The sequence below is a fragment of the Phalaenopsis equestris genome, unplaced genomic scaffold (genome assembly GCF_001263595.1).
Source record: "Phalaenopsis equestris unplaced genomic scaffold, ASM126359v1 Scaffold203097, whole genome shotgun sequence".
NCBI classification, from domain to species: Eukaryota; Viridiplantae; Streptophyta; class Magnoliopsida; order Asparagales; family Orchidaceae; genus Phalaenopsis; species Phalaenopsis equestris.
This window is the reverse complement of record NW_018222745.1, coordinates 188131-200266: the sequence shown is the minus strand read 5'-3', so window position 1 is coordinate 200266 and position 12136 is coordinate 188131. Positions and strand designations below refer to the sequence as shown.

The window sequence follows — 12136 nt, the reverse complement described above, 5'->3', positions numbered from 1 at the left end:
CTTGCCCTTGTAAGGAATGAGACCTATAATTAAAATTAATCTTATCTTACACATGTATGGTAAAAGAAAAAATCTTGATTAAGTAGACTTATGAAGACTTCCATCATCTGGTTGGTCAAACCCATTTTTTAGGTTATATTTTCTTTCTTTAATAAGATATGTTATTCTTCAAAATGTCCCTAGTAATTTGGATAGAAGTTTTCTAAAAATTTTATGGCCTGTGTCAATACACAAAAATTCCCCACCATGGCTTTTTTTTGACGACTCTGCTGAGGAATCATTCTTCTCTCCATCTATTGTAATGAATTTACATATTCCAATCATTCATCCTTCAGTTGGACTTTCTATGGGACCATCCCACTCTCTGTCTATCTAGCCTGCCTTCCTCTCTCCTTACATCTTTCTCTTTTCTCTCCACTCTCTCTTCTCTTTTATATATTGTTTCTCTCTTCTAGCTCAATCTTCTCTTTATATCTCTCACTCTCACTCTCTCTATCTCCCCCACTCGCTCGCTCACTCTATCTCTTGTTTTTCTTACTCTCTCTATTACCCTTCCCCTTCTATCCCTCTTGCTCTATCTTCCTCACGTTCTCTCTCTTCCTCCCTCCCACCCTTCATCCCTTACTCTCTCTCTTCTCCTTACCTCACTCTCTCACTTCTCCACCTCTTTCTAGACATTCTCACTCTCCCTCTATCACACTCTCTAGCTCCTATGCTCACTCCTCGCTCTCTCCCTCTCTATTGTTTCTCTCTTTTGATCTTGATATCCTCTTTTCTTTCTATTCTTTATCTCTGTCCCTTTATCTCGAACTCTCCTTCTTTCTTTCTCCCTCCCTCCCTCTCTCTTCTCACTCTCTCTCAATTTCACTATCTCCCTCCCTCCATCCCTTCCTCCCTCCCTTCATTCTGCCTCTATTTCTCCCCTTTTCATCTCTCTCAATCCCTCTTTCGATCTCCCTCTTTTTATCCTTGCACTTACTCTCTCTCTCTGTCATTCTCTCTTACTCTATCTCTCTCTCTTTCCTTAATCTATCTTGCTCCCTCTCTTTATCTCTCGCTCTCACTTACTCTTCATTCATCTCTCTCCTTCTCTTGCTCTTTTTAAAGTCATCTCTCTTCTTCTTTTTCTATATCTCTTTTTTCATTCCTTGTCTCTCTCATACTTTTCTTTCTTTCTCTATCTCCAGGCCTCATCCTAAACAGTTTATACTCCTATATAAAAATATTAATCCATGTTTTTCTTATCTTAATGGTTCCCTTAAATGTGATAACTAACAAATTATCTACTTTCATTTTTTTTTTAATATTGAATCTACATATAATTCACATATTTTTAAAGTAAAATAAAATACATTCACTCGCCTAAGTATGGGAGTCTGTTGCTCAATAGGCTTTGGAATCTCTTTATCACCAATATTAATAATTGTTAGACTTTATAGATGGATTAAAATAAACTTGAGTTAAAAATTTTAAAAAATCAAACAATGAAAATGTCTCCATTCTTTTCAATCCAAACAAAGCATAACCTAAATCTTAAAACAAAAACATGCAGAAATGTAGAATTAATGCTTATTTCAGGTGATAAATTTATTTATCATTCAGCCATAAAAAATCGTAAATTTAGATGATGGATAGAAAGCATTTAGATGATGGAATTGAATATTGATAAACTCAAGAGTGATTTAAACCATCTTAAAAACTTCCTTTAGTTTAGAAATTAATATTTAATTTGGGTTCATTTTCTTTAATTGGAAATTTATAAACTTACGGTGCAAAATTACTACTCAAACAACAAATTACACAAAAAAAAATTATAAAAAAATAAAACAACTTCCGTGAGACGAATCAGTGCATTTGCCATTTTGCCGATTTGACAAAATAAACGTCTCTCTTCAAGTTATCATTTGACCCACGCCGGGATTAATTAGTTACGATCAAAGATAATTGACTGCTTTTTTCAATCAAGATTCTCGACCTGCACGCTATTAAGCATCCCCATAATGTAAAGATGTCGAGAAATGAAAATAAAAACTAAAAAAATAATGATGTGCCACACAATAATTAGCACAGCATTACTTATTGGGAAATTTACATAGGAAGCACCCAATTCTTATGCATTTGCTTATCTCACACCCAAACTTTGATTTTTACAAACTAAGCACCTTTTTCTATATTTGATAAGATGTATGAAATGGTAGATTACACTTTTTCCTATAGGTAGGGCGCTCAGCTTGTAAAAATTAATGTTTGGGTGTGAGATAAGTAAATGCATAAGAATTGGGTGCTCCCTATGTAAAATCCTCTTAAATATTATGTTAAATGAGTCTGAAATTCTGCGATAGAATTGGTAATTGCAATAAATTAGCGATGTGGCTATTAGCACAATAAATGTGGGGATAAATGTAAAACATAGTTGGCTGAAAAAATTTTGAAGTCAGGTAACCTGATTAAGAATAGCCTGATGTGATTGAGAATAATATGGACAAAAAAAATTGCATTATTTTCCTACAAAATAGGCGCATCGGAAACAACCATGGCACTTGGAGTGGGGACAAGAGCAAGCATTTGGTTCTTGATGATTCCCATGCATGTTTCAATCTCTCGGAAAATAGGGAAGTTTTGAGGGCAGCATGGTTGCAGGCTTGCCACAGCAGAATCGAGGATCTGAGCAACCTCAGCTGGCGGGTATTGCCTCTCCGTGCACCTCTGTACATCATCAGAAAATATATAAATATAAAAAAAAAAATATATATATATATATATATATATATAGGTAAGAAAAGTAAATAAGTCATTTTTCGGACTGAGTTTGAAATGAAGATGCCATAACGTAATGAAATGCCTGCATGCCCTTATAACCACTGTACTGAATCATTTATAATCCGCTTGAAGATTTGAAGTGAACATTATCAATTTCAACTTCTTAAAATGCTACTTGTAATATCTGAAAAAGTTTTATTCCTCAATGATATATCTGGTTCACTCATTGAATTTTGCTGCTTGAACTTGTATTTATAATAATCAACTGTTATAATCATTGAATTTTCAAGTCTTACCATATTAGATTCTTGTTGATGTGCGTAATAATCCTATACATGTTCTACAATTTTATTGCATTAATTGATGTGAGATATTATCAATGTCTTTTGCCTATTAATGATAAAAATATCAATTAAATAACATAAATATGATCAACACGCACAATTTTATTATATTCCTGTACAGAATTCATGTTTTTTTTTTAATTCACATACATACCTTTATTTGTTAGGCTTTAAACTCAACTTCATGATCAGAGTAAAGCACCTAACCTTTATACCATTACCAAGTGAACTGCACATCTGTGGCAGTAGGAAAAACAAATGCGCAGCACATACAAAAATTTCATGTAGTTGCATACATGATGGGTAGATGATTTCATGTTATGAGATAGCTAGTAGTGGTGTTTGAGATCAACAGTAGTTGGGAAATTCCTTCATGAATTACCGAACCATGACACCTGATTATTGTAGTTCTTCAGTAGTGTTCAAGAGATGTTTCAGTCATAAATGTTTGAAGCACCAAGCAGCTAAAAATACGATCCCTACTGGTGTTAGCAGTTTCAATTCAATTATTTTTTGTTTAATGCAAATCAAGATGAGTGGTCCTTGTATATGCATCTTGTTTAGTTTTTTTCTTGAACTTCTGCAGTCAAGGATAGAGATTTAATACAGCCTCAGATTTTTTCTTATTTTAGTTGAATGTTTTAATAGATTCCAGGCAGCTTGGAAATGCTATTAAAAATTTTAAACAATTGTCGAAAATTTGGTGGTTTAATCAGCAGTTTCTTTAATATAATTCTTCAAAAGTTTTCTATTTTCATTTCGATTTTATCAATTTTATAACTTGGCAAAGTAAGAAATTATGTTGATGAATTTATAGTATTTCCAATTGAAATATCTTTTCTGAAGGATCTATTGCAGAACTGTTTGCAAGCTTGAAGTAAAGTTTCTAGAAAAATAGAAAACCTACACTGAAATGTCTCAAAATTTAACTTGAGTCGATTCCTTCAATTTTGAGTTCCACTCAAACTCAAAATCACGTTTTACCCAAATTAGCCCAATATAGTTTAAGTTAACCTCAGATAAGACTCAAATGATATATTACATATAATAATGTATAATATAATATATTTAAAACATATAATATGATATACATACATATATAATTAGATAAAAAGCAATTCCACTAAACTCAAAACTTGCAAGTTTAAAATAAAAAATAAACAAACCATTTGAGTCAACTTCACTCAAATCAACATCAAATTCAAGTTGAGCTAGAATCGATTTTTTTTTGCGTTCAAGTAAAACCAAACTAGAATAAATCAACTCAATAACAACATTACTTGCAAGCCATATATGTGCCTATAAAATTTTATTTGCTATTATTATATCTTAGGCAAGTCCAATTAGGCATACCAAAAAGGCTGTCAATACGCTATTACGCTTGCATGCAAATTTCTCATACTCACTCATTCTAACATAATTTTACCAGAGAAGAAAAGCTATTATGTTAGGTGAAATAATTGATACTATGTTCAATTACGACATGCATGCGTTCGGTGGAATTGGCCATTTTTGTCAACATAGTCGTTGGTTTTCTTTTTAATTATTTACAGTACATTATTCTTCTTGCTTACCTTTGATTGTATAGAAAATTTGTTTTTCTTCGATAACCAAGCACATTAGTGGTTTTATGATTAAGCATAAATAACTTCCATATTTTATGAGAGCAAATAAAAGAAATTGCAAGGCAAAAACCTATAATAAATTATAAAACCTGAATTATACAACCTAACAAGCATTAAGTTTGAGACACAATAGCTGATTTCATATTAATGAACATTATAACCATACTAGAAATATGTAGACAAACAATAAAACAAAAGTTTTTCCGTTTATGAACTCAAATAAGTTGAATAACTCTGAATATGATTTTGTTAAAATCTACATATGAATAAACAGTATTTGACTGCATGTAGGTCCGCTTGCTTATTTGTGTTTGCAAATGTACACATGTGTAACGACATATAACATGCAAGAGCGCAATTAAATGTGTTTACAACATGTTGCATAGTTTATTAATAACTTAGAAGAGCACAGACATTCAGTCAAGAAAGAGGCAAGAAACTTTTCTTAGATGAAGGTGCTATTAAAAAATGATACCTTTGTAGGTGCCTAGTGACTCAGAATTGCGAAAGAAAATTGTACAAAACTCATCATTCAAGCTATACTATTAACCCAGATTGCAAAAAAATTACAAAGATTTAAAACCGATGTTTAGGTGGCTATGTATGAAAAACGTTGTTGAATTTGTCCAAGTGTCAAATTTACTAGATTTTAAAGACTCAACATCAAAGACCGAGTAAATTATTGCATTCCTTACATATACTTGAGTGAAATATGAGAAAAAAATGCAATGTATTTTGTTATGGGTATTCCAAGATCTGAGCAAAGTCATCATAGCACTTCGGTTATCATTAATAGATTAAGCAAGCCGCCACTGGGTTATTAATAGATTAATATTTATATACTACAATCTCTGATATTCAATCAAAATGCATATGCCTAAAAATAAGCATTACCATTTAAAAAAATTATTGTATTTACATATGTAATACACAATTCTTATGGATTTATACGTCCAACATCTAAAATTTATAAAAATATTCATAAAAAAGAAGCGTTTAACTTTTAAAAAGTTAGTAAAAGTGATATTCTTTATTTGATGGTAAATATTTAAATTTTATGAATGTAAATATTAAAGTTTAGGTATAGATATATAAATTCATAACAATTGTGCCGTATCTATGTAAATGCACCTTTCTAAATTTGGGATGAGTCCAGAAGCACTTTCATGCCCAAAAATATCAAAAAAAGAACAGTATGACGGGATAGTTTTCAAGCTCTCCTTCTATCAATATCCAAAAAAAGGTGGCCCAATCCATATCTCCATATGAAAAATAGTACTAAAGTCAAATTCCATCAAAACTATAACTATAGAAGACTTAATAAAATGAGCAGTTACAATATCCAAATGTAAAAGTTTTCCAAAAAGTTGGAAGCCAAGATGAAAAATGTAGAATCATTGATATATTACAAACCAAAGATGAGGGAAGGAGATCCAAACCTGAGTAACAGGAGAGACAAGGGGCATGGATAAGATCCCGGACCAGTTCGATTCAAATGGGCGAGAGTCAGTCGGCCCACACTTTAGGGCAAGGGTTGTCGCCCACTCCTAATAGCAGCGAGAATATTTCATCAGTTTGCTTTTATTAGGTTTAGATTCTTTGTTTATTATAAATATGAAGTTGTTTATTGTATTAGGGACATTGACTTAATTGAGTTTTGTTAGGGCATATCTCTCTTTGTCGTTCCTGGATGGAGACAAGTCCATATCCATGGCATTGGGTGATAGCAACTGCATCACCACATTTTTGGTGGTGCCATCCCGAGTCTCCTTCTTTTGTCGATCATTTTGGTAGTGATTTTGGTATCTCGATCGATTGCGAGAATAGGAAACCCATGTATTTTGTATCTTTTATTTAATTAGTGCATCTTGTCTTTGTTATAGTAAATTTTTTCTCGTCTCAAATTATATTTTTGGTTGCTCTTGTTGAATTATCTCTAACCCCCTTCTCTGGTATTATTTGATATGAGAACTATTCTAACATTAATTCCAACCTAAAGTTTCTAAAATCCTCTCAAACAAAAAATACACAAAACCATAGACAAATCTTGACCTTACCCTAATTCTCCCTAGCTGTTTTATAAAATCAACATACCTAAATATTTTTTCTACACCCTAAATCAGTCTCATACACCCTCTTTCACCTCTCAAATCTAAACCTACCAAAGCATAACCAATCTTGAACTAACCCTAATTCCCCCTTCCTCAACCCTAAATATTTTTTATGCGCCCTAAATCAGACACACACTACCATTCACCTCCCAAACCTAAACCCATCAAACTATAGCTAAATCTTGACCTAACCCTAATTTCCTCGTGCTAATTTTCAAAATTAGCAAACTTAAATAATTTTTTTGCACCCTAAATCAATCCTATACACGCTCTTTTATCCCCCAATGCTAAAGCCAAGCCATGTGACTGAAGAGGAAAGTGCTGGAAGTCGAAGGCCCTCTAGTTCTGGGTGGTTATAGTCGCTCCACAACCTTCAATTTGACTGACTTGACATACATCATAAGGAGCCAAAAGCTTCGGTAGATGTGGTGGTGGCAACTATTTTCCTCCATTGTCAGTGGTGACATCACCTTCAATCATCAATCCTTCGGATGGTGATTTATGTATCTCGATTGGTTGCGAGAGTAGATTTCCCTTGTATCTTTTATTTGATTAGAACATCTCGTCTTTGTTCTAATTATTTTTTTGTCTCAAATTACTTTCTTGACTGTTCTTGCTAAATCTTCTTCAACCCCCACTTCTCTGATATCAAGGAAGCTCTACAAAGAAATCAGAATAGTTGGATCATTTTAACAATAGGCATGGGAAGGTCTTTTATATAGTAAAAATATCGTGAAAAGAGTGATTTAATCACTTCCAAAAAAAGCTTTATGAAGAAATGAAGAGGATCCATGACACCAACAAAATAATCACCTAACAATTATAAATCATACATGACTTCAGGAACTACTTCCATCTTAGAACGATCGAAAAAATTTAAGTGAGGGCAAAAGGTCTAGCAAACACAAAAAATGCTATCATAAAAAAAGAGAGAAGTAAGCTTACCTTGAAATGATGTAGATATTTTACATTGAATATTTTAAAATTTTGAATAAAAAGTGAGATTTTGAGTGAACAAGAGAAAAACTCTGCAACGTTCAAACCACAAATATTTACAAAGCAACATAGAGAATGAGGCGAAGGAGACTCGACAACTAAAGAGGGAAAAAGAGGATCAACTTTAGAGGTATCAAAGAAGCCAAGAGGAGGTGATCTCAATGGAGAATCAACCAATCCCTTGAGAAAACCTTTTTTAAGAGAAGTTGGGATCCAAATAGAACCTAATAAAATCATACAATAGCAACAAGCCTTTATCCCACTAAGTGGGGTTGGCTGCATGAATCCAATTTCTCCATTGTGTCTATACAATGTCATATTTTCATTTAATTCTAATAGATTAAAATAATTTTTTATACAATATGCCCATGTCTTTTTAGATCTATCTATGCCTTTCTTGAAATCTTGAAGTTTGCTCATAAAAATATTTTTGTGTCTTTTGGGTGCTCTCATCTAATTCTACGACAATTTTTCATTGTATTCTTTGCCTTACAAGTCCTCATTTTAAAATTCAAAACTAATAATCGATGTTGAATACTTAAATTTTCTTTTGGAAAAAACCTTACAATCTTTAAATTCTTGATGATCTCTTTTTCTTCATAAGAAAATAATCAATTTGTGTTTTATGAAATTCATTCTTATAATAAATAATATGACATCTCTTTTCTAAAATAAAATATTAGCAAAAAAAAATCATATGCTAATGCAAAATCTAATATATTTCAACTTTCTTTATTAATCACTCCAAAATCATAGCCACAACGAATATTTCTAAAATCTTCTACCACACTACCAACATGCCCATTTAAATCTCCTCCAATAAAATTTATTTCTTCGAGAGGTATCATTTGTATTAATTCTTTCAAGTCATTCCAGCAGTTTTCTTTTAAACCTAAATTTAAACTAATTTGAGAAGTATAAATACTTATAAAATTAAAATTTAGTATCGACAAAAATCTTTAGAGCCATAATTCTATTATGTTTACAACATTATCTTTCAAACTCTTATCTATAAGTACACTTACAACATTTCTAGTGCGACTCCTACCTGAGTATCAAAATTTAAAATTTAAGCTATCAATCTTCTCAGCCTTTTCTCCAACCTATTTAATTTCATGAATGCATAAGATGAATCATAATAATTAATAATTTCATTAATATACCTAAGTGAGTACTTATATTTCAAGATCTTATCCTAATATTATTTTTATAGACTAACTTTTTTGCTCGCATCCATCCATAATGAGGAAATCCTAACTTATTTGACATTACAACCAAGTGTCAGTGTAGCAACCTTTGCACACTTTTTATTATATTCAGGTTATACAATTCGTTACTTCCAGGGAACACCCTAGTGTTTACATATAGATTTAAATGATTCTTGTCATGAACTTTCAAAAAAAATTTATGCTGACTGTCGACTACCTAACACAACCCTCCACTTTTCACATATGAGGCTTTGGACCCAGCAATGGCTTTGTTAGAACCTGATGAAATCATAAATACAAGAAATCATCTAACAAAATTAAAGGAAGAGTTCAAGCATGACCTTATCCACAAACATTAGAGTAAGAAAACTAAACTACTATATGGGAGAAAAAAAGACAACATGATAAAAGCAGCCAAAAAAAAGCCAGAAGAAAAGATAATGACATACGTCAGTGCCAATAATATGCCATCGGTGTAAACTAACAATCTCGAAAATCCAAATGCATGTAGATATGAGAGGCAACCATGAAATGGCGTCAAAATGCCAACGCATGTTGCAACCGAAATTAGGGTAGACAACCACGATCACAACATGTTGATGCTCAAAGAGACAGAGACAAGCAGAAGCTAAGCAAAGACCACCCAATCTTGAACCTGAGCAGTTAGGGCTAACGCTAGCTGAGGTATACGCATGAAAGTGACACGTGGAGATGCATGCAACAAGAGAGAGGAGCGGAGATAACACATCAAAGATGCATGCGGTTGTGCTGAGAAGAAAGAGTTCGCATTTCCCCTCAATTCTTTGTGAAATTTGTTCTAGTATTGAAGGCTTCTTCTAGATTATTAATAGATGTCCTATTTTCATCTTGGTAGAATGTTTTGGTTCACATAGTATCTAGTTTTGGGTGGTTCTTAGCTGCGGTTCAGAATTTTAATAATTAAAAAAAAACAAACAAGATTTAATGGGACTGCAATTGGGTCAACATCTTAGCAACACTCTTAATTCATTCATTTTTGTTCAACGTGTTCAATTGACTCTCTCATATATTCAACATTCTAGAAAATGTTTTTTTTTACTTCTGCTCCGATCTGGATTCTTGGATTTTTGAGGTTGGGTGTTGAACAGGGGTGCTTCATAGCACGGATACTTGATTTCCCCATCCCGAAGTTCATGCAGTGTACATTAATATAAAATCAAAAGCACCCCAAATCATTAGTGTACCTAACACAACCCTCCATTGTTCAAAAATAATGTATTATCATTTGGGGTACATTATTTTTGAAGACTAAACTATATTTTATTAGTTACAATGCTACCACAAACTTCCAAAAAATAGTTATTTCTCAGATTTACTCATTATTGAAATGCTCTTTTGTTTCAAACATACCAATAAAATAAAATGGCATGGATATCTGAGCATTTAACAATAGATCACCAACTCACCTGTATCATGAACAGCGTGGCCACACAGGATGAAATTAGCTCTGTTGGACAGTGGACTTCAGTTCCATTGAATGAAGATTGGCATTTAGGACTGGGAACTTGAACAGTGGCTGCCTCTAACCTGGATGTACCGTGGTCCTGATATGGTTTATTGTCAGGTGCTGCATCAGTAGAAGTATTTCTAACAGCTGCTATAGCAGATGTGGAGACAGGATTTCCACTACTTGCGAGTTCTAAAGCTTCCCCAATTCTAACAAAAGCATCTTCTCCGTCTTTAAGGGCATGCATTACCTGAAGCACAATATAACTTTAAAAGGAACTGATTATAAAGAGTATTAATGTCAAATAAAGTGGACATTAGCCTCCTCTATACCTCAACAGCTACATCAACCAGTGTCTTTGCTTTGAGCCTTGAACTCTGAATAACTTCGAAAACATTAGATCCTGAATCATTGACAAAGAGTGCAGTGGGATTAAAAGAGCCCTGTTGTACAGAGGTCTCATTTGACTTGTTCCATGTAAGAGTAGAATTTCTTTCATAAGTGTTGCGCTGCCTTAGAAAGAGCAAAGCAGAAGCAACCTGAAATAAAAATAACATTAGTTCAGTGTAGAACCCAATTTTTTACAGGGCCCACAAAACTGAATAAACAGAAAGAAAGATATAAAGAAAAAACGATCAATTACGCGGAATAACATGCCTGATCATTGACATCTCTAAGTTGTAAAAGAACCATAGCATATTGTTTTCTAAAGTTTTCCAAATCTTTGATATGATCACCATTCTTTTGTTTAGTAGACACTTCTTCGTTCATTTGACTCAATTCAATCAGTAACGCCTCCTGTGAAAGCTCAAGAAAAATAACAAAATCTAAGAAATCTTAACGGCAGAAAACGGGGGCAAGAAAGCAGTGAAGCCGTAAAAAAAAAAAAAAAAAATCAAATATAATCGAGACATACAAAAACACAAAAAGTGTCTATGATTCATATATCCCCTTCTCATCTAACTTGTACCTGGACCTACACTCCAAGATTCAGCAGACAGGACAAACTATTGGGTATATTTACAAAAACCTAAAGAAATTTTGGATTCATTAAAGCAAAAAATAGCAATGCCAAGTAAAAATATTTAAGTTCCTAATCTTAACAACAATGATCTGTTTTGCCCAACCCTCCTGGGACTAAACCCTGCATTGGACCTTAAAGTTCATTTTCCCAGGAATAGTGTAAGTTGGAGTGACAACTGCTAATGTATATGGGTTTAAAAAGGCATCTGAAAATGCTAAAACATACAAGAAAAGTAGTACTTTTTACTCACTGAGCAATATAATTCTAGGAGACAGACCAGACTGAAGAGATGAATATATGATTATTCGAGCAACTAATGCTTCATATTGACACAAATAAACATTTAAAAACATTTAACATGGGAAGATTATGATTACCTTTTTATCAAGAGTGCGTGACAAATCTGCAAGCGCTCTAATGTCAGCTTCCCTAGCTTGTATCTGAGCCAAAGTAAACGGTTGACCATACATGGCCTGCTGTGCAGCAACAGCAACTTCATTTACAGCAGCTTTGGCCTGTACAATAGCATCAAGTGTGTCTCCCTGTCAGAAGTATTTTCTGTTAATATTATTCAGAGATCGA

At 33.1% G+C, this 12136-nt stretch overlaps 1 protein-coding gene across 7 annotated transcripts in view; it reads right to left on the bottom strand.

Moving 5' to 3' along the window:
- Positions 1-2331: 2331 nt before the first annotated feature.
- Positions 2332-12136, bottom strand: part of LOC110036148 (protein ALWAYS EARLY 2-like) — a 119404-nt gene continuing 109599 nt past the window's right edge. For 6 of the 7 annotated variants that reach the window (XM_020740522.1, XM_020740521.1, XM_020740520.1 and 3 more), the window contains 5 exons: positions 11932-12096; positions 11188-11328; positions 10863-11069; positions 10490-10780; positions 2332-2706 (listed from right to left, as the gene is read on the bottom strand). In XM_020740522.1, the coding sequence (XP_020596181.1) occupies positions 2506-2706; positions 10490-10780; positions 10863-11069; positions 11188-11328; positions 11932-12096 (1005 nt within the window). In that variant the 3' untranslated portion in view covers positions 2332-2505. The remainder of the gene's footprint in view (positions 2707-10489; positions 10781-10862; positions 11070-11187; positions 11329-11931; positions 12097-12136) is intronic. The other variant, XM_020740527.1, reaches the window with a different exon arrangement.